Source organism: Argiope bruennichi, chromosome 1, assembly GCF_947563725.1.
Source record: "Argiope bruennichi chromosome 1, qqArgBrue1.1, whole genome shotgun sequence".
Classification (NCBI taxonomy): Eukaryota; Metazoa; Arthropoda; class Arachnida; order Araneae; family Araneidae; genus Argiope; species Argiope bruennichi.
Genome location: NC_079151.1, coordinates 62,925,677 through 62,950,754, shown reverse-complemented (window position 1 = coordinate 62,950,754; position 25,078 = coordinate 62,925,677). Strand labels below are relative to the sequence as shown.

General features: G+C 26.4%; 1 protein-coding gene across 1 annotated transcript in view; it reads left to right on the top strand.

Moving 5' to 3' along the window:
- The first annotated feature begins 10,601 nt into the window (after positions 1 to 10,601).
- Positions 10,602 to 25,078, top strand: part of LOC129975515 (uncharacterized) — a 34,726-nt gene continuing 20,249 nt past the window's right edge. Inside the window, exons 1-2 of the mRNA XM_056088580.1 lie at positions 10,602 to 10,791; positions 16,417 to 16,517. Of these exons, the coding sequence (XP_055944555.1) occupies positions 16,449 to 16,517 (69 nt within the window). The 5' untranslated portion in view covers positions 10,602 to 10,791; positions 16,417 to 16,448. The remainder of the gene's footprint in view (positions 10,792 to 16,416; positions 16,518 to 25,078) is intronic.

The window sequence follows — 25,078 nt, the reverse complement described above, 5'->3', positions numbered from 1 at the left end:
ATTAGAGATCTATTCTTGTCTCCCTAGCTCTCAACATCAAGTGTCAAAGATTAAGGGGGGAAACAAGCACCACAGTCATACATTTGCATAAGGGGGAAAACAGTCACATATCATACATTTACATTCATAAATATCAATCAGAGTTTTTCTTTGTTACTATTAACCAAATTATTTTCAATTTGATTTTTATAACTGCATCGTCATCTTCTCTGTCATGATAATAAGCGAACACAGAATTCATGTATATTTTCATACATTTTCTCTTTCTGCATATTATTATTCCAAATAATTTTTCAAAATGGAAAATTTTTGTAAATGGTTTCATCACAGCATCATTTCTTATATGTTTGTAAATTCTGTACATAGTTATTTTTTTTCTACTGTAAATATTTTGGTATCTAAATAAAATTCTCGTAACATGCCCACCAAACCGTTCAATGACCAGAAGGGTTAGGGATACGGGGGTATGAGACGGCGTTCTGTTCTGTAGCTTATTGGTTACAAATAGATTGTCTCAATTTGTGAGCAAATGTTCTAAACTATCATAGATTTCAGACTCTTTTGACTAAATTTAAATTATTTAAAATATTGTTTTTCATATTTTTTTTTTCATTTTTGGAGCCGTGACATGATTAATTTAAAAGTAATCAAAACTACAATAACACAAAATAATGCTATGAAAAAATAATGATTTTGTGCATTTATATTTCTTTTTGAAAATTATATTGTCTGGTGAAATACGAAAGGAAAAATTTAAAACAAATAGCTGAAAATGAACACATGTTAGGAAAAGAAAGAGGGAGAAATAATAAAATGAGAAAGTTTGCAATTAGAATTTTAAGTGTATAAAAATATTTTTCACAGTTCTTGCTTTTCTAATTTGGTTCTACGTCAATTCAGCGAAAAGGTAAAACTTTTCATGAATCCCGTTTACTAGGACTGATCAACGAAATAATCTTTTAAAAATCAGAGAAAATAAAGTATATTGATAGTGCTTATTTTAAATTAGTAGCAACTTTTCGAATGGGAACTTCGAAAATACTAAACAGATATGAAAATTAAAAGTATGAAAGCAGAAATTTTTACATTAATTAAAAACATTTTTCGAAACCAATATTTCTAAAAATTCAGCAAACCATGTAAGAGACGAAAAATAATTTCTTGCCAACTCTTTGGTGGTGCTCCGATTTTTTGCCCAACATTTGCTAGAAAGGTTTTTAAGGAAAAAATATATATGAAAAATCATCTAAAACGTAAAACATGAAACAAAAATTTCTCTTCAATAAAATTTAAAATTCAGATTTCTGGATGCATTTTCCTCTCCATTACGACTACCTATATGTCAAATTTCAGACTGAAAGTGTGATATATTTATCTGAACATCACAGTCACTCACACATGCACACATACTTCTTTTGTAAGTAAAAATTAACTAGAGGACTATTCCGAGGAGTTTAAATTGGAAAGAGAATTCTCATTCTAAAAAAAAAATGGAAAGGAAATGAATAAATAAGAGAATTCTCATTCTAAAAAAAAATGGAAAGGAAATGAATAAATAAGAGAATTCTCATTCTAAAAAAAATGGAAAGGAAATGAATAAATAAAATGTTTATATCGATTAAATGATAATAAAAATGTATCGTAATTATTCATTTGCTTTAAATATCACGCATTCCAACTGCAAATTTATTCTTATGGGTCTTCACAATTTTGGTTTGACCTTTTCCCCTTTGAATCACAAGTAAATTAGGTTGTAGACATAAAAGTAAGATTCGAATTATTCTTTCATAAATTTTAAGTGCATGTTCCTGTTTTTAAATTTTGCTGGTTTAGGAAATTTATGCATTATGTTACTACGAAAAGAATTGCTATTAATTTGCATTTGGGTAATTTTTAGTGAGGAAAGAAAATGAACAATTTTCATAATACGAAAAAGTTACTAATGGTTAAAAAAAATAGGCATAATATTTATACATGCATACCATAAATATATTAGTCTCTATTTCTCGGATTACATTTTGATTAATAAATGTTATTATTTCTTCTAAAAATTTATTGCACATATCACACAAAGTCTGCTTTAAAAACGTTTGCCTTGGAACCCCATTCAAAACCGATTTGATTTAATTAGTCTATCTTGGTTTCTCCTTGGCGTCCAATTAGCAAGGCTTGATTAATTTTTCCGTTTTTATAGATTAAATTTGGATAAAAATTGATTTATGTAAGATTGGAAACTTTCAATCATTATATAAGTACAATATATACGCTATTTTAAGAGAGCATTTTTTTTCTTGTTGAACAACTGCAGAATTTAAAATTATTTCTTAAGTAATTCTTAAGAAATAAATTGGAGCAGTAAATTTATCAGTCCTATTTAAATTAGGGATCAAATTTAGCAATGAAGCTTCATTTTATTTTAAACCTGAACTTTAAATGTCAGTGTTACAGAGATTAATTCCAGATTTCACCTACCTCATTAAGATACTTTTAATCACACCTTGAAAGATTATGATTATTCACTGTTATACAGTTTCTAATACAAATTCATCTAGCGAAGAAATCTACATTATTTTCAAATGAAAATTCGTAAAGAAATGGTACCATTTTATTCTGAAGACTTTTCTGATTCTTAGAGCTGCATGAGGTGCCCATCACATGTAATACTAACTGAATAAAAATTGTAAACTAGGAAAAAGAAAAAAATGTTTTCAATGGCACTTACCTTAACAAACTCGGATGGTAAAGTGATTTTTCTGTTACTCTTATTAATGCAAGAGCTGTAAAAATCCATAATGCCAAACGCTTGGTAACGAAATTCTGAAAAGATTATTGAATATTTGGTTTGTTGGCATTAAAATTGAAAATTATAGATATATATATAGTAAACATAGAATGAAATAAATCTAAAATAATCGCGTTTATTTTTAAAACCATTCTATATACATAACGAAACAACATACCAAATATAATAATTTTAAATGAAAACTACAAATTAATATAGTTAATATTTGCAATTTCTCGTACTTTAATGAATCTGACTCGTGACGAAGATTTTGGCACAAATTGGAATAGCTCGAATATAACCTGTGAAGTGAAAATCGGGCCAAATATAAACATAACTAGCCAGACTCGTGGACTGATTTTTTTTGCCCATTACAATCGTGATTTAGTTTTTACTAGTACGCCAAGAGAATTGGTCTCGATTCTTGTAATCTATTTATAATGCTGGTGGACTAAAGGTTTTATATTTAAATTTTTGAAGTAAAATTTAATAAACCTTATGAAGTATAACGTTTATGCGAAAGCAACGACAATGCATCACTTTAGTCTGTTTACCGAGTGTCTTCTCCTACTGCTTAGATCCAAATTTTGTCAAATTAAATGATGCGGAAAAGGATTAAAACTAAGTTAATTCGAAATATTTATCAAAGCGCAATTTATTCTTCTTGTTTATGTCAGATATCTCCAAAGTATTTTCATAAAGAGATGTAAAGTTAAAAAATTTTTTTATCAATATCCAAAATAATTGCCTAGTAGAACATCATATTGCTACAACTTTTAATGGAAAATGATGTACAGGATGATTTAAAAAATTCAACGTAAAAACTATTAGGAGAAATAGAGGAAGCAGAAAAAGCAAATTAACACAAGTAAGTATGATCAGAAAATGTTGAACGAATGTGTTTTCGCCGCCACTGTAGTTGGATTTCAGCAATATCAGTTTAAACTTCACTCCATAGGAGAATTTACAGCTTTCAATGATGAGAGGGTGAATATTCTTCAAAAATGTCCATCGCCAGCGCAAATATCCGCAGAATGACCATATGTTTTCAGAAGAGAGAAGCTTATATAGTAGGAGAAGAACTTCGGGCAATTGATATGAAATTGAACGTATGCACGAACTATAAAAAGGACGGGTAACATATTTCAAAATAAATTTTTTCCATTATTGGCTTATCATTTACGCATCTCTGAGCATTCTTTAGATCATTGGGATGGTATTTCTGGTCATGAATTTCAATGTAATTTTGCTTAGTCTTTGTAGTTTTCATAGTTCCCTAACAGTTTTTAGATTGAATTTTAAATCATCCTTACAATACCTATTCAATGACGAATCAAACTTTTTTATTCCCTGTTTTGCTCGTTCTTTGGAATTTCTGGCTAGCAGAACACGTCTTGGATACTCATTTGCTTGATTTTCTGATTAGATTATGCATTCTCCTATAGTTAATGCATTTATAGCAACTTTAAAAACACAGTTCAAAACCCCTGATTGCTCAAATTCAATCCTAAAAACAGACACGAAATATTTTATTTGACATACATTATTCTTAATATCACTTTTCTAATAATTCATACTATTTTTTTTCCTTATTTAAGCAGCAAGATTGTTCACATCTTACACTATACAAGAAGTTGGCATCTACAAATATTCGAGAAGAGAATGTCAACTAAGATAAAAAATTATTTATTTTATGCTAATACAAATCAAACTTCACTACCGTGCAGATATGTCAAGGATTCCCTGATATTAAAGTTTCTCCCAATGAAGCCTCTGCCACCAGTTTGTTGTTTGTTAAATTGTGATCTTATGTTTTAACTAAGGTATTGTGATTTTTAAGGTCTTCAACGTAAAATCTCTATGTCTAGCAGGTAATATATTTGATTAATCTTGATTATAAATGGTTACTTTACACAATACACCTTTTATAAAAATTATTTATTTACATCTTATTTCTGTTAATCTTTAAAAAAATCAGACTTTTAAAGTCTCCAATCAGGGCAAGATGATCAGAGTAAGTTGAAAGTCTCGTCATCTTGGTTCAAGTGCTTTTTATTGTTTCTTATTTGGCGGTTATCTCTATTTATTACTTATTTTGTGCTTTTTCTTGATGAACATGATTCCGCAAATTGTTTCAAATTGTATTGGAAGTCGGAAAGAGTCTAAAGGCAATTATTTTATAAATCTTCTATTTTGAAGCTAAGTTAGTTCCAAAAGAAACACATTAAGCACATTAAAAACTTTTAAAGCAATAAAAGCAAAAGACACGAAATGCAAAAGTAAAAAAAAAAAAAAAAGAAGAAAAAAAAGAAAAGAAAGAAAGAAAGTTGCTATTAAGAAATTGAGATTTGTTTCTTGATGCTCATGACATGAACTGAAACTTCTCTAAGAAAGTGCAAGGCAATTCCTGCAAATTATGTGATCTATTTGATCCTCCATCAGGAAATTAGGGTAGAATGTTGCAAAGCCTATCTACACATTGTAGCACAAGAGATGTTCAAATTTAGGAGAATGTATATTCAATTTTAAGTTGTAAAAAAACTACGATTTTGAATTATATTAATTTATTATTAACTAGAAACTTAAGCACAGTAACCCATTCATTACATACTATTCCAGAAAACGTGCCTAATATTTAATGAATTAATGTACTATTTTATTTCTTCTAAAAATAAAAATAAATAAAACATTTAACTTTTATCAGGATCGTAATCTTGTCCCTATGCTGCGGAAAGATGACATTTTTATAATATCTTTTTAAAACAGCATATTAATATTGATCATCTTAACATCAATAAAACTGCGGTTTTGAAATTGTATGTATGTGTGTGTGTGTGTGTGTGTGTGTGTGTGTGTGTGTGTGTGTGTGTGTGTGTGTGTGTGTGTGTGTGTGTGTGTGTGTGTGTGTGTGTGTGTGTGTGTGCGGGTGTGTATGAGTGTGTCTATATATATGTGTGTATGTGTGTATCTGTGTTTCACATCTTTTCCTAAATGACTGAGTCTATTTCAACAAAACTTTACACATTTATTCTTTAAGACAAGAGAAAAGACGCTCTCAGCTTTTAAAAGTGTAAAAATTAAGCAAACTCTCAATTAATTAAAAATTATTCAAAATTCTGCACGGTTTTTTTTTTTTTTTTTTGCAGTAACTTCGGGACAAAAAATATTTTAAAATTTAATCACAATTTTACCATACATTTCTCTCATTTAATAGCTTTTTTAAAAAAATATCAAACCCATTAAAATCAGTGTTAACCTTGAACAATTCTACCATTATTTTTTAATTCCTGTGTTATTTTAATAATATCTTTTTGCCAGGTTTTCATTCATTTCAACGTATTGATTTAAGAACGCTTAAGAGTAAGTCAATTGTTGAAACGAAAGCTAAGAAATATAAAATCTTTGTGAGCCAATGAAACAGGTGTACGTCGATAGCAGCCACTTCAAGGTGCAAGAAATTAACCAATAATTTGCCTTTCTTCCACAAAAACGTCAGAGGAGATTAATCTGAAATTTTAACTTTTTAATGACATTAATTTCATTTTGGGGAATATTCAATCTTCCTTAGAATACTGGGGAATTCCTTAGAAAATTTAACGTAAATGATTCTGAAATAAAGAAATTTATAAGTAGATACTCTTTTGTTGGCGATTTTAAGACTTAGAACTATTCTAGCATTATCTTTGTAAAATTTTCTTTTATTTCAACATGTGATCTTAAAACAAGAATTGCACATTATAATATTTTATGCAAAAGAAATTTCTGCACAAAAAAAAAAAATGTAAGTGAAAAAAAATTGATTCAGAGCAATGGCAGGTATATCAGCTACTATTAAAATACAAATTTAATAAAAATGCTTCAATATAAGATAATAAAAATAATAAACGTCGAATATAAGATAATCAATATAAAATTTAATAAAAATGCTTCAATAATATATGGAAAAAAACATTTATTTCAAAAGTGGAAATTATTAAAAATTATCAGTTGTTACCATTGTTATGCTGCCATAGTCCCCTACAATAAAGAAGTGTTTTTTTAAAGCACTTCTTTATTGTATCTTTATGTGCAATTATTTATCAATACCATACAAATTAATCACCATATTACTAAAGCCCATAATAATTTAACATCCATAGAAGAGCACTTGGAATCATAGTAAATTTCTTCGAAGACTCTTAAATGGTATTCAGAGTCTACTTAAGTAACAATTGGAAAAACTTCATCTTACATGCTTTCTTTTCTAAGTCCTTTAAAATAGTGTCTACGACTAAAAATTATTTACAAGATTATTTTAGTATACGCCACGCAGCTATAATATAAACGTAATTCACAATAAACAATTTTCTTAATTTGTAACTTAATATGATAAAAAGAAATCACAATTTATTTTCAAGATTTTATTCACATGAATGTCTAATCACAATCTCTTTATTTACATTATACGTCCTTTAAAATCTAAAAGCTTCATTTCTTTCTCATTTAGGCTATTCAAAAGAATCTGGCAGATTTCATTATAAAAAAAACATCATGTAACTTTAGTTTCAACTTTGAAAGGACATTTTTTTTTACTCAAAAGTTTCTTTGCTAATTAGAATTTTTCTTAAAAAAATAATGCTAAGATATGAAAACTGATTTCCCTGCCGCATGTGCGATAATCCTGAAAACATTTTGCAAAGACTGCCATTATTTATTTTTTTGTCTGCACGGAGAAATCGTTTGTAAAGTAGAGGAGCAACTACCATAATCAACCTTGCTTCTTTTCCAGAGACGAGTATCAAAAGAACACGTTGTAATTGCATCGGGCAATCCCTCTGTCAAGAGATTGACGCTTAGCTATGCGCCGAAAGGCTGATGAAACATGAAAATGAATCTCAGTTTCGCGAAGCATTCTCACGTTTATGTCACCCATTTTAGCATGGAGTAACTCTTCCTTACACCCTTTGCCGTGACATCTATTGTTGTTAAAGGCCACAATGTTTCTGCGTTCGTGAAACAGGTGGACGTTCTAATTGAAGGGGTGAGCTTGCGTCGTCATAAATATACCTCGTGCTCATGAAATTAATAAGGGACCTGTTTCTGTAGGCCCATGATGTTCAGAGAAGTTTATCGCTGTTTTCAATCAACTTGTCTTCAACAAGCCTTTGTGAAAGACTGGGATGAATGGACGCTGTTTTGAAAAGAACAACTTCATGTAATGGGAAGTTTAAGGGAAAGACTGAATTGACTTCCTTTTCTCTGAAAATAGACTTCTAATCAATGTCAAAGAGAAGGATTTCCTTAAATGGATCATACTTTCGATTTAGAAACAGGCTCAGAATAAGAAATACTCCTATATATTCGATGCAATATTTCATCTTATATATATATATAGAAAGAAAGAGAGAGGGGGGAAGAATTTTTTTTCCAATTAACTTTAGAAGAAAGACCTATTGAAATAACATGATTATAATTTTCAGTTTTCTAAAATAGTTTTAATAAATAAAGTATTTCAGAAGTTAGGAAGAGAAATGAAAATTTTTCAAACATTATATGATCAAAATAATCAAAAATATAAAGTAAATTAAAATAAACCAAGGGAAGAAAATAAAACTGGAACGTAAGCTTTCTTCAACATTTTTTGCAAATTAACAATGAGTTTTAGGTTTATTTTCAAATTTAAATTTTCAATAAAGCATTTTTTAGGATTAGTTCTTTTTAATATAATTGATTGTAAAGTAATTAACTTTTGTTGAGTTTATACTTGGAAATGTCCTAGAAAGACTTAAAAGAATAATTGTTTCAGTAATAATTAAATATTTAGAATTGCACTATAATTCCAAATATTTAAATCTAACATAAAAACGTCGTAATTTTTCATGAAAATCTATCTTTCTACAGTTTTTTAACACACAACCATTTTGCTACCATGCAATCTGGTAATATCTTATGCTTTCGAAAATCATCTAAATGTACGAACTCTTGTAACTCATGCTACGGCTGCTGGCGTTCATAGAAAATATTTTCATTTTTCATTTTCAGTTACACAAAATTTTCGACCTAAACTTGTTTATTAATTAATATATTTTTTCAAACATTTAAATCAAATAAATATACTGGTGATGTAATATTTATTTATTCATAGTAAAATTTACATCATTCAAAAGAATGGCAAAATTTTGAAAAGTAGAAAGAATTAGTACATAAAATAACTGGTGTTATGTGCCTTTTAAGTAAAATACAATCGGTGTTAAGAATTGTATTATTTGAACTAAATGTGAATTAAAACGATTTAAGCTAAATATTTTTTTAGTTTAATCATTTATTAATTCAAATTTTTCTCTTTTATTTGTCATCTGCACTTTGAGATAAATAAAAGGGCTCTTATAAATCCCATCCAAACTACTAAACATTTTTGTGCTTTTAATGGATGCAAAAGAATCTTTGTCACAATACTTCCAACGGCCTTTCCGCATAAAGATTAGTAACATAAATTTGAAAAATTAAAAATCTAAAATTAGCCAAAGAGTTATTTAAACCTGAAATACTTTTATCAAGAAAAAAAAATTTAACGGTATCCCAAAGGGGGTTTGCTAGTTTAGAGGATTTCAAGCATATAGTGTTAAAAAAATAATGTTTACTAATTTTTTTAATAAAATAAAAATGAAAAAATTAAAGGAGCGTCAGTTATTTAAAACATTATTTTCAACTCTACAATTTTCAGAATAAACTCCTTTTAATTTTGGTATTGCATGTGATTCATCCCGGATTTATAATATATGTCCTATTATTTCAGGATTTTTTTTTATTTTAACTAATGCTGTTACCTCTCCCCCCCCCCTTTTTTTTGTTGCTATTATTATTGAAATAATTTTGACATTAACAAATCTTCTATAGTTAAGAATTTAAAATAAATTTTAGAATAAAGAAATAGAAAATTCACTTTTTTAGAAATTTAGATCAATAAACAAGAAACTAAAATGGATTTTAAACTTTTGTCATTAAGATAAAATATGACTATATATATATACGTTCTTATTAAAATATCTTTTTTTTAAAAAAAAGAAAATACTAAAAAAATACTTTATTGAAAGTAATCTTTATTTAATTGTTTTATTCCTAAAATATTATTTCATTTTAAATGCATTTTTAAAATTTGAATTAAATGATTTAGAAATATATTTGGTTAAGTGAACAAGAATTCTACCACAAAAATTTCCATTTTAGAACTGTAGATCACCGAATAGATAAGAATTACAAAAAATATGAGTTCAAAAAAAAAAAAAGGGAAAAGAATTCTATTTTTAATTACATTTAATAACATTGCAATTATATGGCAACGTAATCATGATGCATGAAAAATGGCAGGCATAAGGCTAAAATATTCTAGAGCCATTGATATAAATCTGTATTAATCAGCAACACCTCTGCTATTTCATTGCGATATGTCCGAATGAAAGGTACTAAAAAAATAAAACGGAGTCTCATAGTTGATTAGTAAAGAAACTGAAGTAAAAAAAGGTACATAAATTTCACGCTCTTTTTCCTCTTACACGCACATAGTCCTGTAACTAGTTGTAAAAGAGGGTGTCATAACACTCTCGGGGGTAACAAAAAACTTACCGAACGAAAATTACCTACTCAAGCTTCATTGAGCATGGGAAGGGGGAGAGAGACAGAGTCATGAATTGAACAAGAAGTGAGGAGGGTCGAAACCTCGAACAGAAAAAATAAATAAATATATGAAAGTCTGGCAGTGTGCGTACCGGTCGGCTCCCAGAAGTAGAGAAGCCACAATCTTCGAGCAAGAACAGTCGCAAATCTCGCCAAGGGAAGGATAAGCACTTCATTGTGGGGATGCGCCTGAGTTAAGTGAAGGAGGCGGGGATTTAAAGGAAGCTAAAAGAGAATCTTCGGTTTCATATTTGTGTTCGCTCCCTATACAGGTGTTTAAGAGCGCCTAGGTGCTCCTTTTCCTGAGGAAATCGAGGACATTTATTTCGAAAGTGGACAGTGGTCACATCCACGAGGTGAGATTTCTTTTTTTTCCCCAGTGAAATCATCCCTATTAATTAAAAAAAAATTCAGATAATTTTATTCATTTTTTTAATTTTTCATAATTAATATTTTATTATATTAAATGTCGAAGAATGGGTGAAGAATTGTTCTTAATTATATATATTTCATTTGCAATATTTGGAGCTAGATGAACAGTTATTCTAATGACATTTTAGCCCATGGTTTCCAATATTTTGATTAAATTTTCATTTAAATTTGTAATTGAATCAATGCATATTAGCTATTATTTTAAAATATAATTATTAGATTTAAATTAATTTTAAACAATATTTTAATTAGTATATCTATTATTTTTATGAAAACAATTTCAAATATGTATTTACATTTTACAGCAGCATTTAATGTAAAAATTATTTCAGTTTATATTCATAATTACAAAGAAATTGGAAATGAACTTTTAAAAATACACTTAAAAATACATTAATGAAAAAAATATATATTTATATAAATATTATGATGCTGATGATAATATTTATATAAATATATGATATTATGATGATTATATAAATATAATCATCATTATATAAATATAATCAATATAGACTAGAGAAATTATATGGTACTGTTAGAATAATGTCTATTTATTTATTTTTTTTAGAAAAAAACTTATGTAAAGCAATAATGTTGAAACTCGTATTTTAATCATTCTTCGAATAAAAAGATAATGCATTTCTTTAACTACTCTTTATAGCGATAATAAAAAAAAAAACAAAAAAAACATATATCTTATTTTAAATATTCTTGCATTATTTATCCTTATAAGATTATTAAAGATGTTGATCTCTTACAGAAATGTTCGTGTAATAATGCATGCATTGTTTATGAAATTATTATTATTCATTTGCCTTTATTCTAATTACTTCAATTACATTAAATTTTCCAAAATCATTAAAATTCCTTATATTATGAATGTTGTAAAGAATATTTTGTGTGTATTGTATTGGTAATATTTTCCACAAATTTCTTACGAAATTAAATCCGATTCCAAACGACATTAAAAGTCTAGCAATTTTTAGATCATAATTTTTATTTAGACTTACGCAACATTGATCCATTACTTTTTGAAAAAACTGACACTTTTTTTAGTATTATTATTTGAGATCGGATACCCTCCTGTTTTTCTGTTACTATAATTTCTTCAATATCCTCAGCTTTTATTGTTCTTGTAATAAAGGAAATTTTTTCATGTTTCTTTCATCCAAATTCATTTAATTCATTCATTCGTTTCTGTCTAGTCCTTAATAATTCAAATTTTCATTCTTCGAAAAGTAGATAAAAAAAACCATATATATTTATTAAAAAGGAGGCATTCATCATACAAAGATTTGCTTATTAATTTGAAGCAGATTTAATGAAAAACGCTCTTTATTGCATAATTTTAGTTAAAAAGTTTTTTTTTTCACAGTCGGTAGCAATTTTGGGAAACTATTATATAAGATCTCTCTTTACTTTTAAATTGTAGATAAAACTGATAATTAATGAGATGCTCAGTCAACATAGCCTATGTATTTTTAATGTAAAAGAATATTCAAATTCACTAACAAACCTTTAAAAAAATGTTATATAGTAACATTAAAATTCAACGAAACTCGCAAAAGGTTTGGAAACAAATAAAAACAAAAGAAAATCAGAAAAGAAATGCAACAAAGTGGCCAACTGTAGCTGTCATGACGCAATAAAAAATTCCCTGCTTCGATCATTTTAACTACCGTGTTACTCGTAGCGAGCATCCTATTAGCTCTTTCCCGGTCCGTCTACGGCAGGCTGCCGCCTGATGCTTTCTCCGTTACCCCTGGTTAGAATTCTGGATGTGCCTGTCCACAGAAATTAATAACTCTAAGGTCTTACGTGCTGTTGACAAACGAGTTCTTTTAACTGTCCACGGCTGTTGAACACTAAAGATGATTCTTTTCTTTACTTTTTTTTTTTTTTCTGCTGCACTTCGTTTTCTAGTTGACCTTAGAACTCGGCTGTTTTTACGAGTTTGTGAATTACACCACAGGTGGCGTAATTCGATATCATAAGTATTTTAATCGTCTCTTCTTGGCTGAAAGGATATATTTTTTTCTTAGGATTTTCTTTAAACGAGAAACAAACAGAAGGCAAAATGCAAATCACATTTTTCAAAGGAAAGAAATTGTTCTTTTTTTTCAAATGTATGCACATAATATTACATAAAAAGAAATCACAGAATTTAGCAGAGTGGTTTTAAGAACTGACGTTGTATAAAACGTTCATAATTTCTATGTATAGCAAATAATTATCCACAGAGATTATTGTAGTGAAGCTATTCATTCCAAATTAATTAAATCAAATGTCACGAAGCAGAACTCTATATCTAAGCTTTAATTAAAAATAAATAACGCTGTGCTTTTCCTCGATGAAACTAAATGAAATTAAAAATCACCTCACCTCAATAAGAAATGAAAATCGTATTAGTAATAAGGAAAGTATTTTAAAGTTTCGATTTTCTCTAGAAAAAAATATCTAAAATAATTAATTTGCGAAATACAAAATCAACTTTCTTTAGAAAAAAAGCTTTCTATATAAAACATTTTCTTGAAAATAAGTTATACATTAATTTTCTAAATTTAAAAGATATTTGAATCATGTAAAAAGATACAGAAATGGAAATCACACAAAGAAAAAAAAACATACAATTCTGTAGACACAGTGGTAAATGTTATGCCTACTAAATCGCTGAAAACCCATCAGCTTTATTTTATAGTAATAACTTATTTTAAAAGATTTTGAGAGAAAACAGAACAATAAATTCATATTTCATAATCCTATGTTAACATTTTCAATTCACTCCCATTAAAATTAAAAATTGTAACACTATTTTTTGTTTGTTTTACAGAGATAATGCTGATAAATGAAAAATATTTAGTAATAGATTGTAATAAGCTTCCAGTGCTTCATTAAATGAAAGTCACCATGATCTTGTGCTGAAGATGGATATAATAAATAAATGTAACTGTTAATTTATTTTCAAAACATTCTTATAATTGTTATTTAGAAAAATAGCTTTATTTTTGCCAATAATTAATTCTGTTACAAGAAAATGTTTTTATGGGAAGAATAGCTTATCAGATAATAGTCCTGATTTTAATACCAAACAGTTTTAATTAAAAAAAAAATATGAGAATAATTTTAAATATTTTCTGCAGAAGAATTTTATACAATTAAAACGGTATTTATTTTTTCTATTTAATGCATTATTTCTAATATAGCATCATTAAAAACTATTATTTATATAGAGAATTAAATTTATATAGAGGATTTCTTTAAAAGGGATGGAAAATGTTACCAAAATAATCATTTTTACGGAATAAAATTAGTTCAAAAATATCTTAATAGTCTAGCTGAATGTGAAGTATTCCTGATATTCTCTTATCAAATTATTTCTTATTCCTACTATTTCATTGATACTTTGGAAATATGATTGATATTGACTGTATTATGGAACCAAATTCAAAAGTAACGAAGGTCATAGTATCGAAAAATGAAGAAAATTTAATTACTCTGCAAATGTAGTATAGTTAAATACAGGATTGATTTCCTTTTCATTGATCTTTTTTACTATAACGAAAAATATTTCGGCTCTCTACACTAACAAAAAAAATTGACATAAGTGCGGAAAAATAGATTTTTTTGAAAGAATATAAGCAGAAGCAGAGATCAGAAAACTTACTATGATTTCACAGCATAATTAAAGCCTAATGATATATATTCCAATAATTTCATAATCGTACTGTTTGAAGTTTATCACTTAAATGGAAGCAAATAGAAAAAATGAAAGTATTATATTGCGTTAAAATACAGAAAGCAAAGAATTTTATTAGAGCATAAAAGAATTTATTTTCTTCAATCATTGCATTGACTTGTTTGACTTTTAAAAATTGGAATGTGAAATTTTGCTTCGAAAAAATTAAGAATAAACATTACTCCTCAAACTTGTTTGATTATATAATACATTTTAATTCAAAAGTCATCCATTATGCATCAAATAAATGTATACTTATATATAAGTATTAATATCTATTCCTTCCAATATATAGATTAACGTTCGATATTTGAAATATGAGATGTTAAAAACTTTGTTTCTGCTTTCATTTCATGATCATTACAACAACTATTATATTAATAAACCTTGATATTATATAAAAATCCATGCTGTATGGAATATTTCTCGATTATACATTAACTTTTGAAAGAACACCGGAAATATTTTCCCATTAATTAATTTTTTTTTTTTTGATTTTTAATTTAGAAAAGTATTTTTTAACCAAATTTCTATAAAATATTAAGATAATTCTTTTTTTAGCAATATCATTAAAGGGCATTTTCAAAGCTAATTGAGGAATTTCGTATCTGCCATCATATCTTATTAGCAAACATTTTCACTGCAAAAATATTTAATCAGATTTATGATCAAAATAGAATTATGTTAATCAAAATGTTTGGTTTGCAAAATAATAATAATAATAAACCTTTTTTGCTGTTCTTATTTTACAAATTTAAATTAATTGAGCACTTTACATGCCTCTTATTTTGAAAACTCTTATTTTGATAATATTTTTACCTATTATTTTGAAAACTCTTATTTTGATAATATTTTTACCTCTTATTTTGATAACCATAGTCCCACACTTCTAAAGTTATTTAATTAATTCAATTTTATTAAAAATACTAAAATAACATAAAATTGAAAAAAATATTTATTGAGAAAAGTTCTTAATATATTTTACATTTTTCATAACAAGTACGGAGAAAATAACCTTTTTAAAAATATATCCATAAAAAAGTATACCTTTTAAACATTTAATCCCATACATTTTGATTTCTGAATTTGATTTTTGGAAGATGTTTACTCATATGGATTCACAACAGAATGTACATAAATATACTTTATACACAGATAAACCATTGTTCTATAACGATTCACATATTGACAACTGATACTGAATTCTCATTGAATAGATATCACTTGGGACAATATCTATTTTTAATTCAGGAAGAATTTTGATATTGTAATTTGCGATGAACAGTATTTATACAAGAATTTCGCACTGCAAAATTATATTACAATCCTAACATCGATATTACTTTCTTTGTTTTCAGATACCCATTGATAGGAACAGTATATAGATTAATACTTAAGTTGTAAGTTATTTTTTGCTGTCATTCATATACAAAATATTATGATGATGAAGTGAGTAGGAAATATTTGTCCTCAACATCACTTCTATAGTTACTTAGAATTTGAAATGTCATATATATAGTCTTCTGGTTATTTACATAATCCGGAATAATTTCTTTTTCAATTTGGCTTTAAAAATTTATCCATTTGTCATAACAAAAGATTGTTTGCTCATTTTCCTTCGCCTTTGCCTTCATTTATTTTAGTAACTATCAAAACAGTATTATTTCATATTTTTCCCCATATCATCACACATTAATATTTTTTTTTGAAATTATTTTTCAAATCAAAGAAGAGAAAATAATTTTTGTGCCTAATAAAATGTCCGAAAATCAACTTCATTATACTAAATTCTTTTCTTTTTTTTTAATAGAAAAGGCTTGAACTGGGGTGATCACAAAGGTCATGAGCATGTGCAAGGGTTCGATAACGACCTCTGCTGAATGGGATATCAATGACAATAATATTCCCAAAGTAAGTATACTTTTATATATCAAAGCATCGAATAGAATTAAACACTATATAAAAATAAATTTTTTCGTTGGCACTTCTGGAAAAAACAACAAGAAAGTAGCGAATAATATTATTAAAAAAACTCTTTTAAGAAATATGAGGTGTTGAGTGGTTGATCTTTGAAACGTTTGAAATATCAAAATTATATTTGAATTTTTAATTGATTTCTCATTTGTTAAAATGCATAAGCATTTGCAGATAGAAGGGCATGCTGAAAATTTTCAGGCAAGTTTATTGTGATAGGTTGCTTCTTAAGATGAGTTAAATTATTTTAAATGGTTTATTAAATCTTTAATCACTGAAACAAATTTATTCTATTTTCTCAAATGGTTTCAGAAACCAATATATAAAGGATATATAATGAAAGAATATTTTATCTTGCTTTAAATATACTAATAGATAAAATTGTAAGATACGTGTAATATTGAAAGGCATTTACTACTTTTAAGAATCGCAACGTAGCTGTTGTATATAAATATTTTTTCATGAATTTCTGCGTTACTAGTCACTCAGAAATTGATGACATGTTTGCACCCAAGAATTTGAGATAAAACCTTCGTTTTCTTATGTCCATCATCTTAAATATCAGAGAAACATTTCTGATCAATTTTAACTTTCGCATATATATTAAGAAAACTTTTTCATAAAATTTTAACCAGATTTAATGAATACGAATTGTTTGAAGAGAGAGAAAGTTATATTCATATTTTAATGTGTCTGTGGTTTTTCAATTCATATTTATCGAATAAATATCAATTTCCTGTTAAATAAAATTCATTCGTAAAAATTTACTTAATTATAATCATCTTTGAAAGATTTCATATTTCATAGGAAAAAAAATTCATTTCTTTCGCACATTTTGAAATATATCTATAGTTGTCTTTAAGCTTAAAGCGAAAAATATTTTGGGAAAAATACCAGCGTAAGCGTAATAACCTTTCTAACTACCGCACTGCAAATAATTATTTTAACATCAATTGCCTCTAGTCTATTTTCCCTACTTTAGCTCCATATAGCTTTCTATTTTCTAATTTTGCAAGTCTTTTGAATATTTTTTTCTGTGATCCTTTCTTTCAAGAAACAAATGTAAGAACAAGGTATCTTAGAACTGCATTTATAAAAGCATAGCAATATTTTTTATTAGGTCAGTTCATTAAATTCGCAATGCATTCATCGACTGACCTATTTTGATTTTGCAGGTGCTCATAATTTATAAATCATTTTAAATATTACCATAGTAACTAATTTATGCTGCTCTGACAGCTTTAATGTTAATAATAAAAAAACTCTATAGTGATATCTCTTATTTAAAGTTATTTCGGATAAATTTAACTCTGTATAAAACTTTTGATTCTAAACTTAAATAAGTATGTGCTATGTGAGATAACATCGAATATTTTCTTTGTAAGCATTACTTCACAATGATGAAGTATAATCTGATGATGAGAGTGATAAAAGTTTAATATTCTTTTTTCCATTTTTATTTGGATTATCACTCAAAATCTACATAAACATGCTATTTAGTTTGTAATTTCTTTCTTCTAATGCGAAGTATTCACGTCTTGAACATATCCAATTCTTTGTGTTATAAGATCATTTCAACAATTGAATGTAATTTTCGGTGAATTTAATTAAAGACGTATCTCATTTGAATAAAATACAAGTTGATATATAAAAACACAATTAAAGATTTTAGTTTATAATTGCTAAAATTAAAATTATTTTCAAAAATACATTTTTTTTTCTTTTGTCATATTATGAACAAGTCAGAAAGGACATAATCTTTGAAAACTATATGTACAAGAAATATCAAATGAAAAGTAGAAGAATAAAATATCTAGATGAGAGAGTAGATTGCTAAAGCTTTACATTTTCATTCTACTGGAAATGAAACAGCGAAATAACATAATTGGCAACACTGAATAATAAAAGAATCATGCAAAAAATTTTGAAAATTTGCAAAAACTATATTATACAATAAACAATGATAAAAAAAAATCGATTTTCAGCATAAAACATTTTAATATTAATTTTTAAAAATAGAATTATTTTAATATTATACATCATTAGTATTTAGTATTATATTATTAATCACTACAATTATATGCAATCTTTAAATTATTAAAGTTCAATTCGATATTTTTTCTCCTGTTTTATATAAATTCATTTCACACATTTTTCACGCTAAAGTTTTTTAGCGTAACAAAAAACACTGGTATATTTAAATTTCAAATCATCATTTTGTATATATTTTCCTTTTAGACAGGCGATTTAATTATTTCATCAAGTTTTCTCCCAAAATATATAATTTTCTTGTATTTCATTTTATCTACAAATATTAATATCATTAATACAAATAATGAACAGATTGCATCTAAGAGGGAGAAAGTGAAATATCTGTCTGATTCTTATTTAGAATTATTGAAATTGATATCTTGCATAACATTTTTTTTTTTTTTTTCATTTTTCAAAAAGCGATATTATGTTTCAATAAACAATCTCGAATTTTTTTATTTTTTTTTTTGTTTTCAATAAATAATAATAATAATAAATAAATAAGTTATGCTTGACATTTTCTGCTATTCAATTAGAGAAATTCTTAGAAAAAGCATTGCACCACTTCGATTCATACTTGCAAGTCATAAAATTTATTCACTATTACTTACTGAATATTTTATTTTCAATTTTTATTGAATATTTTCCAACTAACGTATAGCGACTGACACTGAGCGAAAGCAGAAAAAATTGATGTTAAATAAAGTATTCTCACATTTCCATCTTACTTTTTTCTTCTATGTCATAAAAATCCTAATCTCTCGAGTTCATTCGATTCCAGACCTATATACAGTAAAGTTCGCTCTTTGTGGGCGGAGAATTCCTTCTTGATAGCCGCTTTTCATTTAAAGGTGGATGAGAGAAGAGATCCCCCCCCTCCCCACTTCCCTTAAATGAACTCTAGATAACCCTTCCTGATTCGAGTACGGACAATACTCTACATGAGAGGAGGAAGGGAAAAAAAAAAAAAAAAAAACCACGAAAGAGGAAAGGAAAATAATTCTGGAGAGAAAGAAGACAGCTAAATGCACATCGTTATATAAATGCTCGCGAAAAAATACTTTAAAAAAATACCTTTTCAAAACGTTCTCTCCCATCCTGTCGTCGGAGATAGTTGTCACATCCGCTGCGTCCTATTGTGGTCGGCAGTCACAAAAGACTCCTGTTTTTCCGAGGGGGGTGAGATTTAGTAGCCCCTTCGTGATTAGGGGGCAGATTGTGGGTGGCCGGCGACACACCGGCACCGCATTCTAAAAAAGAGAAGAAGAAAAGATATATAAATTTCACAGAATAGCATAAAAATACGGTTGTCAAAATTTTAATGTCTGAAATTTGTTATTGATTAAAATACGTTTTGCTTTAAGAAATTATTAAATCATAAGTCGAGTGGGGAAAAAGCCAAGTTAGTTAAAATATATATCCGCAATACCATTCACTTGTATTTTCAAGATCTACTCAAGTTGAAAGTTAGTTTGTTTTATACTATATCCCGAGATTTACGTTGGCTGCTGAGTTTATCTCTTGATATTATAGCAATGAATTGAATTTATATTAAAGTTTTGCATATAAATTATAATTTAAGGCGTTTCAAAAACATTTTACCCTTTATTATGTGTATAGTAATATCTAATATAAATTTAAAACCTTTTTTATTAGAAGCTTCAATATATTAACTGAATCAATTAACAATAAAAGAAAATAATTGTCAATTATAGTCTATTGAAAAAGTTATAAAATACTGTATAAAAATGAAGGAATTAACAAATTCTTGAAATATACAATATTATGTATATAATTTACTGAATTTTAAAGAATGTTTGAAAATAGCTCAACTAATTATATTATTCAATTTCGTGAGCTTAAAATTAGCACAATAAAATAATCTTTTATTGACTACGGTCATTTATCAGTCTTTTGTTGACTGACTAGTAGATATATTAGAAGTTTCTCAGGCTAAAAATATGTCTTTTTTCTTAAATAATAATAATAATAATTTTCTTCGACAAGAAACCTTCACTTATTTCCTTATGCTTCAGTTTTACGAAGAAAAATTGAAGAGTTATAACATAGCAAATATTTATAACACAATAAATTTTAAATATCAAAAGTTCCTGTTGATGACTACGCAGTCTATACATCATTTGTGAGATAACAAAGATGTAATATATACCGTCTTATACATGATATGTATACAAAAACAAAGCATTTATAATTTATAAAATATTTTTAATGCAAAAGATATTTTCATAAATATATTATAAAATATAATATTTTTTTAAAAATTAATAAAAAATATTATATTTAAATATTATTTCTTATCGCATGCAACTTTAATTTTTTTAATTAAAATGAGAATATATGCATCAAAGATTCTTAAATTCCTCAGAAGCTGACTTTTTCATAAATTGTAAATATTTTCTAAAAAATAATACAAAATTTAACTAAACCTTGACAATGATGATTAGAAATAAAAATATAAGATGGTTTAAAATATCTATAATATTTTTCCTTCAATAAAAATGCCAATGCTAAAATAATAAATTTCAATGCTTTAAGAAGCATTTCGTTTAACTAGAATGATTATTAAATGTTATTGTTTTCTACTTAAACGAGAGGTTTTTGGAATTTTTGAAGATTACCGTTTCAATAAATTAATTTTTTGGGACAGAAAACTGAACATGATATTCTCATTGGGGAAGTTTTTTTAATTAAGTTAATGAATTTTCCATCTTTATTATAGACGATCAAAAATCGATACATTGAATTTTACACACACAAGTAAAATTCAAATCTATACAAAATATTATAGAACAGGGCAAATCTTGAGAGCCTCTTTAAAATTTTGAAATGAAATTATAATAAAAGAAATAAATCCATTACATTAAATTTGTTTGACAATTTTAAAAAAAATATTTTCTCTAATTTTCCTTGAAACTAATCTTTATGTTTTATTATTTCTTACTTGAAATTTTTCCAGAACATAATTCGAGTGGCATAACTTTCCAGTAATTTCATAAAGCTAATATTCTTCAGATATTCGAAAATTAACTACTAACACGCATATTTTTTGTATTATTCTGCAATTATTGAAATAATAAAATGTTATATTTTAACAATTTATATTCATTCCCTTAATAGATGAAATATTATTGCAATACAAAAAAAAAAAAAAAAAAAAATCTTTTCCTTGAAATTTCAAAATATATCGTTGCCATTCAGTAAAAAACATGTTTCAGACGAAACATTATTATTGCTAAATTCTTCTAATTTTAATTCATTTAAATTCTGAAAACAAAAATGATAAGTAGAATTAATTTTAAAGGATGTAAACGAAATTATGTAAAAAAGTAATACCCCCTCAAAGTTACATAACTATAATAAATATACAATATAGATAATAATAAATGCCCAATAAATATGTTCATTTCATTATTTTTACTTTTTCTTACTTTAACGGAAATCTCATTTCTTTAATCAGATTTAAACAGCTAATTCATATTTTTGAGTTCTAAGTTCTTAAAAGGCAAACGATTTTTTTAAATAACTTTTAATTTCCTCACATGAAACTTTGCAGTAATTGAGCAAATTAACTCCTAAAATTTTGTTCAAATTTATGTTTATTTTCGATAAGCAAATGATAAGATAAAAACAGCTTTCTTCGCATAAACATTTTTATATTTTAAAACAAGAAAGCATTAAAAATCGTGATATGAAATTATTTCATTTTTTAAAAATTTGTTTCTTATCTATTTTTATGATTTAATATAATGTTTAATATTGTATTATTATTGTTATTAATGTTTTGATATGTTTCTAATGAAATTTTTATAACTATTTATTCATTTTAAGAATTATTCTATCATGCAGTAACTCTCTGAATTATTGAATTACTTGTTCTTTAACATTTAAAAGACAAACGTAATTTCACTTTGCATTGTCTGAAACAGTACATATTTTAGAAATAAAAAATAAAATAAGCAAATAATTTTTTTTAAAAAAAATTTGAACATGGTGAAGATTTTTTTAGGATATATGAGGATATGTCATATATCCTAAATATGACGGATGGTTATATATATATATATATATATATATATATGGTCACTAATGGTATAAGGTATTTAAACTAATTATATAATGGTCACTAATTATATAAGGTATTCAGGATTTTTAAAAACTGAACGAAAGTACTCATATTTTATTTTCTCTTAAAAATATTCATCGTGTAATATTAATAATTGATTAATGCATGTTATAAAGATTATAAGCTAATTAAATTACTACACATTTTTATACCTTGATATTTGTAAAAAGAAATAAATCAGTTGTGCAAATCATTATACAATACAAAATTCAAAATATTTTACTCTATTGGATAATGCTCTATATTATCATGCAGCATTTTAGATTCATAATTTTTTTTTAGAACGCCACCAATAATTATTACTTATTGATTTATTCGGATAGCTACGATAATTTGATCAAATTTGCTCGTGTAAAAAATAACGCTATCTGGGAAAACATTAATTAATGATTCATTTACATTCAGTCTAAAATTATTATGAACCACTGAAAAAGTCCAAATCAATAGAATCATCCCACAACCTTTGTCTTTTTATTCAGGATATGAAAAACTTGAAGTTCCTCGAAAATTTATTAAATGCGAAGCAACGAAACGCAATGCTTAATCGAAAAATTTTGTTAATGTAAAATTCATTATTTCTTAAAACAAAATTGAAGTAATTTTACCTCTTATTATGCTGCGGTTCTTAGAAATTTTGCACTTCGCCTAGAGGCACATGTGAATTAAAGAAATATCTTTTCAGCTCCCGGTTTTTGCGTTCCACATATAATGAGCTATTTAGATGGCATATTTTGAAGGATCAACCATATCCTCGGGCAGTGGCAGCTCACTTTTTACGTTTGCTTGCGTTTTCGGATGAAGAAAAAGTAAAACTGTATATTAAATCATAACATGTTGGGGATGGATGCTATAATATTTATTTGTGCGATAAAAAAGAAAATCGTAGAATAAAATTAGAAACTTAAAAACTTTTTTTCTTAAATAATGTAAAAATATAAAATTTATTAAATAGTTTTTTTTTAACTTATACAATGGAGTCTGAATAAATTAAAGCTGATGGGATTACAACAAGTATTCGATTATACTAAGAATTCATATTAATAAAAACTGACTTCAAAAATGGCAATAGTTAGAGAAAACGGCAATTTTTAGCCTAAAAATGGCAGTAGAGATTCGTTTTTAATGATAGTTTTAGGAAACAATAACGTAACGTAGCATCGTTAGATAACGTAATAGATAACTTAGATAACGTAAATGATTTCATGTAAATAGTTATTTTAATAAATAAAATTTTAACAATTGTAAGGGAAAATTATGGACAAACAGCGTCATATTTAAAGTTATCAAAGGTTTAAGAAAGAAAAACTAAGATTTTTTTGCAATTCTTTTTAATGGGATACGTTACGTAGCAGTAAAGACCTAAAGTGAAATCAGAGTCTTGAAATGCGATTCACTTATGATGACTGAGGATATGATGTCACCACTTATTAAATCAATAAAAGTAATTCCGAATTTTAAAAAAAAATGTTTTTAATTCTAGGTTCCAATTAACAAAAATAAATTCGAATTGTAGATGGTACTTTAACATTTTATTTTGAGGATATTGAAGAGATTAGATAAACCAATTTGAATTAACTACAAAATCAGATTTAAAATATTCGAATTAGTCAAATGCAATTGTATTTACAAATATTATAGCACTGCAATAAAAATTAGTCATCATTTCCTCTTTCTTTCGTATAAAGCGTTAAATATTTATTGTTGTAAAGTATATATCATAATTTCATACAAAAAAAATATTAGTTTTGAGTTATTATTAGTAATAAACGTTAGTAATATGAATAATAATTGTTGAAACGTTCATCATTTAAATTTGCTGAAATCTATGTTCTTTTTCTCAAATTATCATTCCTAGAAATAGCAAAAAAAAAAAAAAAAAAAAAAAAAAAAACTTAAAACTTTAGAAAAAAATATTTAAGTATTCTTTTAAAATTATTTTAGGACGTATCATTTTTCGGGAATTTAATACTATTGGCCGAACCTTAAGAGAAGGTGAAAAGTATTGCACTAATAATAAGTAACAAACTACAAAGAAAAAGCAAAGAAAACTACAAACAAAATTATTCACAAAATGTTACCTGAAAATAATGTTTATCGCAAATGAGAGTAAAATTAAGTTTGTTCAAAAATTCCGTTGGTGATATTTTAATCTTTTTTAATTCAACATGTTTTATATTTTTTTGACTATTCTGATAAAATTAAAGTCTTTCAAAAAACTGTGTGTGTGTGTGTGTGTGTGTGTGTGTGTGTGTGTGTGTGTGTGTGTGTGTGTGTGTGTGTGTGTGTGTGTGTGTGTGTGTGTCAATTGCTTGGGCTAATATAT